The sequence below is a fragment of the Uranotaenia lowii genome, chromosome 3 (genome assembly GCF_029784155.1).
Source record: "Uranotaenia lowii strain MFRU-FL chromosome 3, ASM2978415v1, whole genome shotgun sequence".
Classification (NCBI taxonomy): Eukaryota; Metazoa; Arthropoda; class Insecta; order Diptera; family Culicidae; genus Uranotaenia; species Uranotaenia lowii.
This window is the reverse complement of record NC_073693.1, coordinates 276,433,693-276,441,105: the sequence shown is the minus strand read 5'-3', so window position 1 is coordinate 276,441,105 and position 7,413 is coordinate 276,433,693. Positions and strand designations below refer to the sequence as shown.

Here is a 7,413-nt window from a genome sequence, read left to right as displayed (position 1 = left end):
AGAAGGTTCGATAGAAACTGACGTGCTGAAGTTGTATGCGGACGATAAGGTCAATTTCGTGCCGAAAATGTTCAACACTCCGGTGCTCCGCCACATCGAGAAGTAGGTACTGGGCGGTTATGAAACAGCACCTTCTAAAACGACCTAAGGTAGTGAAGACAGTCGAGGAACTGAAGAAAGAGTTAAATGTTACAATGAAGTTTAATAGTTATGAAAATCCCGTACAAAGACAAAAAACTTTCCAGTTTTATCCACAGCACGTGTGTGAAGAACAGGAAAATCGAAAACGTTTATTATTATTGTTAACAGATCAAACTGTACGCTGTACGGATAGCCTCAACAATGACAATGAAAAACTTCTAAATACCAACCTGATCAGAGCAGTTTCCGGTTGCTTGAAAAAGTTTCGGACTTACAATAAATGCTTGAAAACGATAAATTAATCTTTTAACATAAATTCAAATATTCTGATATGATTTATTTTCAACAAAGCCTCACATACACTTTCTTATGCCTAAGATTCTTTCGTTCCGTTTTCTTCTTCTTCTAAAACAACACATGGAAGCAGCACTGTTCCTAATAGCGCTCAGATCTATTTGGAATAGGGTAGGGGGTAGGATTCTCAAATTAGAGATCTCACTTGAGCAAACACAGCAAAACCGAAAACTTCCGTTTTCCGTTTTTTTTATTCTTTTGATTTTTCATCTGTATTTAGTCTCACAATAATTAATAATCCATCACAGCATAGCAGCGTTAGCAAATTAACATCTCTTAACTTCACTCGCCCTAAATGCAAGTTTCCCGCTTAAGGGTGGTGGTGGAGGTTAGGTCAGCACCTCCGCCGGACTTGTCTCCTCCCGCTGTTTCCGGATCGTCGTAACCATTTACAATTAGCTGCGGGTAATGATGAAGATGGTGATGATTCGTTGTCGTCGTCGTCATCTGGTGAAAGTATGCCGGCGGTTGATGATGATGGTGGCTGCCGTAGAAATGATGGTGATTATAATGCTGTTGTCCTTGTTCTTGCTCCTCCTGCTCCATTGGGAGATCTGGGGAACTTCCGGCACTGGAGCAAGACGATTGCCGCTGCCGCCGTTCCTTTGGTGTCACTTGGCCGTTGTTGGTGGGTTTGGTTTCTTTGGAATGTAAGGAGGACCTGGTCCTGTCCTGGTCCGGTGGGAGTAGTACTAGTTGAACATTTTCGAACGATTCGGTCGACAGACTGGAGGAGATGGAGTGGCGGCGATGGTTTCCATTTTCTCTGACCGTCACCGCCACTATTCCTTTCAATCTGGTGGGTTGGTCATCGATGCCGGTGGTATTTCCGTTCCGGGTGTGATTGCCGGTGCAGTTATTTACATTGTTATTACTACTACAATTAGCACCGGCTCGTTCCGGATCGGAAGCTCGGCAATTGTCGTCGTCGTCTTCGTCTTCGTTGTTGACAAACGATATCGTATGCTGCGGTAATGGCACCTGCAAGCTTACGTCGGTTTCGTCCGAATCCGATGCCACAACAATGGTGTTGGAGCACATCAAATTGGCCCCAACCGATGGAATCGTCGTGGGGTCGTCACTCGGAATCAACATCGAGGGGGAGCAGGAGCTGGTCGTATAACAACGTGGTCGGTTGTTGTTTTCCAGCATGACCACCAGGTCGGATCCGCCATTGGTCGTCGTGGCCGTTTGCCGAACCGACGATGCGGCTGGTGGAGACGATTCGATGAAGGACGAAGGCTGTTGCAGGTCCCGATGATGGGTGCTGCCGGCAGGCGAAGGAGTCCGAAGGTTGCCACCGATCTGTGCAGAATAAACGAAAACGGAGGAGGAGGACAATGAGAAGAAGAAATATGGTTATTGTATCACGTGCAGAGCTATAAGATTTAAGTTATGGATGGCGGAGGGTTTTTTTTAGGGAAAAGTGAAATTATGAGTCGACGTTGTCATGTTGTAAATGTGCGATGAAGGTCCATCCGTATTCTGGACCACCAAATTCTTCAATTATTTTTGTCCTTCATTTAAGACAAACAAAACGTAACTTATGGCAGAGCTAATCGTAAGCATGGAGCTCCATGAAAAATTTGTTTTAGGGAAGTGAAAGTGGAAAGGTGGAAAGAACATTTTTCAAATGTGTGCAACACCGCACACAGGAGTATTTCACTCAAAAACCTGGCCAAAACTCAAAATTTTAGTTTCATTAATTTCTTGCATGTCAATGTTTATTTGATTGTTGAATAAATTTAACACCATGTCAATGTTTATTTGATTGTTGAATAAATTTAACACCATGTACCGGTAATTTTTTTGACATCTAATTTGTTTATAAGCTGTAGCAGCTGTCCAAACTTTAGTATTTTTATGAGATAGAATTTTTCTTCAAATCGTTGAATCAGCGGGACTAAGTCAAATCTTTGAATAAAACTTTCATAAGCGACTTAAAATGAAAATTTTAAATGGAGAACTTTAATAGAAGAATGTCAAACACTTTTAAGTATAGTACACGGTAATTTTAAATTATTCAGAGACTGCTTTGTTTCGATTCAGGTGTCGCACCATGTATGAAGATGAAACAGACTGAGTGAAAAACCTTCAAAATTCTGAGTTGTTTTCATCTAGCGAGTTCCAAATCCTGGGACTTAGCAAAGACTCACACTTTTTCGAGCAAAATAGATAAAAACAACTCAGAGAGATTCAAAACACAAAATGATTGTCGGTATGCGACGCTCGGAGTGATTGACGAAAAAATAATGGTGAGTATAAATAAAATATTTCGAATTTAAATAATAATAATGTGATTTTAAATGGAAATTCAACTAATTAATCTTTTCTTATAGGAATCGCTACGGTAGTCGGATAAAATTTCAAGTTTCGAAACTCGAGGTTCGCCGGAACACTAATGGCAGGGGCTGTAGCATCAAATGTTAGACACCGGCAATCTACGAATCTACCTGATGTAGTAGCAGGACTATGGCGAGCATTAACTAACATAGGAAGATCCGATGCGGGCAGTGGCCGTCTGTTAAATTAAAACGAACATCTCGCCCTGGTCATAAAGTTGAACATTAATAGTGAGACTGGAAGTGGAAACAGAGAAACTTCTCCGTTCAAGGAAACTGAGAGTTGCAGATGAAGTAACAATCACGATAAGTACAACTTTTAGTTACTTACATAAAAGATTTTATAAACGACAAAGGGAAAACTTGTCTATGGCTGGACAACATAAATATTTCCAAAACGCATTATCCCAATAATGTACGACACCATAAAAGATAGTAAATAGTGGGCTAATATGGTTATCTGATCTGCAAAATTTAACCAATATTAGACGTTGAAAAATTTTGGCTAGTACATATTACGATAATGATCGCCTAAATATTCCTAAATTTTTGTGCCATTTGTGCAAACATTGATTGATCAAGTTATTTTTGTGACCATTCATCACTTGTGGATTTGATTGATAACTATTTTATTTCGTACTGCAGTGTCCTTATCGTAATATTGTTACTCTTCAAATCAGTGGAGGAAAATATAATAACAAAAAAATATAATGTTTGGAGGTATATGACTCAAATCCTTAATTGTCCGGTAGTAGACAAGTTCCCCCTATATTTACAAAATATTTAGATAGGGTAGGTGTACCCTCCTCCGTCGTATCCCTCTGATTCGTCGCAATTCAAGAATGCATGTTTCAGAGCCGAAAAATCACTTTCCACTTTAATTGGCTACTTCACATGATAAACTTAAGCTTGTGAATTTATTTTCTATCACAAATTTGTCACTTTTAAAACTATTTCCTAATTTATTTGATATTGAAATCGCGAAGTGAATTGAATTATTGACGCACTCCGCCATATTGTAAAACGAACTTAGTGATCCCCCCAACGTGTTTCTTTTTTTTATCGCTTCCTGCCAATGCATATAACGATCAAAATCATAAAATTCGACAGAAAAGTGTTGAAATAAAATTAGAAAAATGATTTCAAACTAATCTGAACTATATAAATTTGCCAATATTCGATTGAAATCGAACCGCTCGGGCCCCATAATTCGTCGTAATTTTGCGACAGGAATAGGAAACCGTTTTGCAAGAATTGGAATTAGACCGGTTCATTTTTACTATTTTTTGCTGAACACAGTCGGACTTATAGAGAATGAACATAATGGGTTTCCAAGTAATCACAACACAATACAGTAATTTGTTTATTTTGAAGCTAGAAACTTGATGCGCTGGGAGATAAGTGCAAAAAGTCTATTTATATTAATAAATTACTTGAATGTATTCAGCATTGCTTATGATGCATGATTTCAAATTAACAAAGAATTGATGGATTTTTTAGCTTAGTGGTTGGTGTTTTACAAAATATTTACTAACAGTATCGTGCATTATTAAATAGACGTTTGGGTGCACGCAAGAATATCTCCAACTTTCACATTTCTAACATTCAACTCCAATGACATTGTTTCTTCAAAATTATTTCATATTTTAAGATTTGATTATATTTTGTTCTATTATCTGATGGCACTAAACCTTTCTCAAGTGTTTGAAACATGAGATACATCAATTGTTTAAAAATTAGACTATTTGCATTCAAACTGCAATATCTCACATACGACCAAACGCTTTGCTCTACGGAATGGTCTGCAGTTTACAAAAATTCTCTAAATTGGGATCAACTCGAGGAAAAAATTTCAATTCCTGGACCGAAAACCTCGATTTTTATTGAATCTTTACGATGCATAGAAAAACGATGCAAAAAAATCCCGTTGTAGGTCAAAATGACAAGAGAATTTGGATGAATGGATCATTTAAACTTTGAAATAAGAGTTCATGAGTCTCTGGTTTGGATCTAAATACAAGTTTGGATAAAAAATCGGTAGATATGATTTTTTGTACATATAATCGTTCAAAATTAAACAAAATCAAACCCGCTTATATTCTGATTCTAAGTTTTAATACTTGACTCATATTTGCTGCATTTTTATAAATTCTCAGTGAATTTTCAACAAAAGATGTTTTGTCGTTTTTGACATATTACAATTTGAATGAAAAAAGTCGAAAAGTTTAATTTCAGTTGGATTACTCTACGCCATTTCCCAAAAATTTGAACCCAAACAACAAAATGTTAGAATAACGAAGCGTCAATTTCCGAAAAAAAAAATTTTTTTGCAAAAATTTTTATCGCTCACAAAAATACTTGAATAGATGAGCTGAACCAGTCTAATGCGTATTACTCGCATCAACGTGGCTTTGCTTTGTGTCGATATCCTTCGCCAGGGTTCCCACATGTATAAGAATACACATGTTGACAAAACGCAAGTGTGATTCTGCCTCTCTTCAAATGTCTTACTATTCAGTCTCATTGCGTAGAAAAACATATAGTACTATTACAAATGTTGATGTTCTTTAAATATATGCAGTTACTGTGTAAATTTGTGCCATTTAATTTGTGAAAAATGTCTGTTTGAATGTTATAAAATCTTAATTTACAGACAAATCTTGGATCATGGCAGCTCTGTCCGTTGGAGAGTATGTTGGTATAAAATACATTTTCAGGGTGGATTCAATTTGTAAGGTCTAATATTGTGCTGCCTGCAATTGCCTTAGGCAAGCAATGGTACCTAGCTACAAAAACGCTACCTTGGGATTTCTTGGCAAGTCAATTTTATTGCGACTTAGATCTCATTCGAACTTTGCAGTTATCCTGCGCGGTCGATCCGTGCGAAGTAAATATTCGCATTTATATGAACCGCAACCACAAAATTTCAAATCTATACCTCATGAGGGAGGAATAGTTTGAGACAATTTCGGTATAACTGAATTGAAGGTAAAATATTTTGCTGCCTGCAGATGCATTAGCCAAGCAATGGTAGACCTGTTTAGAATAAAGCTATCCTAGTTTCATAGCTTATTGCGACTGGTTACTCGAGAGAACTTCTGCTGTTATACTGCGCGGTTGATCCGTTCGATGTAAGCTGATGCCAATTGCGTGAACCGCAACCGCAAAGTTTTAAATGTATTTCTGAAGAGGGTGGAATAAATTGAGACAATTTCGGTCTCCTTGTACGACGGAATTAGGAACCTGGTACGACAATGAAGGAACTTGAATGAGGAAAATAAATCATAAATTGACTCAAAAGTACGTAATGGATTGATCTATTTCCTTCATAGTTTCATAAAACAGTATTTGAAATATAGTTCAATGAATTATTATCAGTTTCAAATCAACATGGAAGGCAATTCTATTGAATTGATGAAAAAAGCTTCCTTAAGCCGTTGGCTTAGGTACATTTACCCTATTAATTAATGTTATTTCAAATAAAGAGATAAAAAAATCAACCAATTTATCCTTTTTTTTCTATAGAAAGGAATATAGGAATCATAACGAAAGCTGGAAAAATTTAAGTTTGTTTTGTTTTTTGTTCTATTTATTTTGTTTCCCTATAGGTTAATTTCCAACCGATGCGGCGCAGCTTTTCGCCACTGGGATCGGTGGAAGTTCCGGCTGAACAGCAGATGCCTTTAGGACTGAGAATGTATTTGAGAACGAAGAAAATGCTGGTTGCTGATCATCCACTACGACGATAAAAGGCAACGGGTAAGATTTTAAAATTCACGAGTTTTGTTTATTTTCAGCCATACTCAATCTAGCTCTTCCTATACAGGTACATTCCAGTCGGATGCCGCAGGGGAATCTTGTTCCTATCCGCAGCAATCCTCAATCGAGTTAGCACGAAGAACAGCCAGGATCGGTACTACCGGAAGGTTAGGCAGATTACACGGTACATGAACAGTCGTGATAAAAGTACCGATAGAGAAGTAGACAATACCGTACGCTCCCTTGTACCAGTGCTTGTACATCATCGAATATTTTGTCGAATTGTCAGGAGTCAGAAATATGCTATACTCGTCAACATCAGAATATGGTATATGCTTGTTGTCACACATCAAATAAGGTGAAAAATTTACGACGGGAAATAAACTTATTTTCTGACTTTTTTTTTAATTAATTTTGTTTCATTCGAAATTTCAATTTATTTCTCAAAAATTTATAATCCCTTTCGAAACCGTGTCAAAATTTTAAAAATTCTGAGTTGTTTTGGCTCAGACCGTTAAGACGCACCTTTAAAATGCCTGATTGAAAATAACTCAGAATTCGCGAAAACCCCTACTATTCATTTCTGAGTTGTGCCGTTCTAATCAAATTTTGAGTTTTCCCAGTTTTGGCGCATTTTGAATTGTTTTCCTTCAAATCTGAGTCAAGGAGAATTAGAGTGTAGATAAAAATCGATGATTATACACAGCAAGAAAAAATCGTGTAATTTTAGACTGAAAACGATGCACGAAAACGAAAAATCGATTTTGATGTAAAATTCTATCACGATGTATTTTTTCCAAGAATGTAATTTTTGAGA

General features: G+C 37.1%; 1 protein-coding gene across 1 annotated transcript in view; it reads right to left on the bottom strand.

The window, feature by feature from the left end:
• Positions 1-480: 480 nt before the first annotated feature.
• The window catches only part of LOC129756435 (neuropeptide SIFamide receptor-like), a 328,841-nt gene continuing 321,908 nt past the window's right edge, over positions 481-7,413 (bottom strand). Inside the window, exon 11 of the mRNA XM_055753311.1 lies at positions 481-1,800. Coding sequence (XP_055609286.1) covers positions 787-1,800 — 1,014 coding nt within the window. The 3' untranslated portion in view covers positions 481-786. The remainder of the gene's footprint in view (positions 1,801-7,413) is intronic.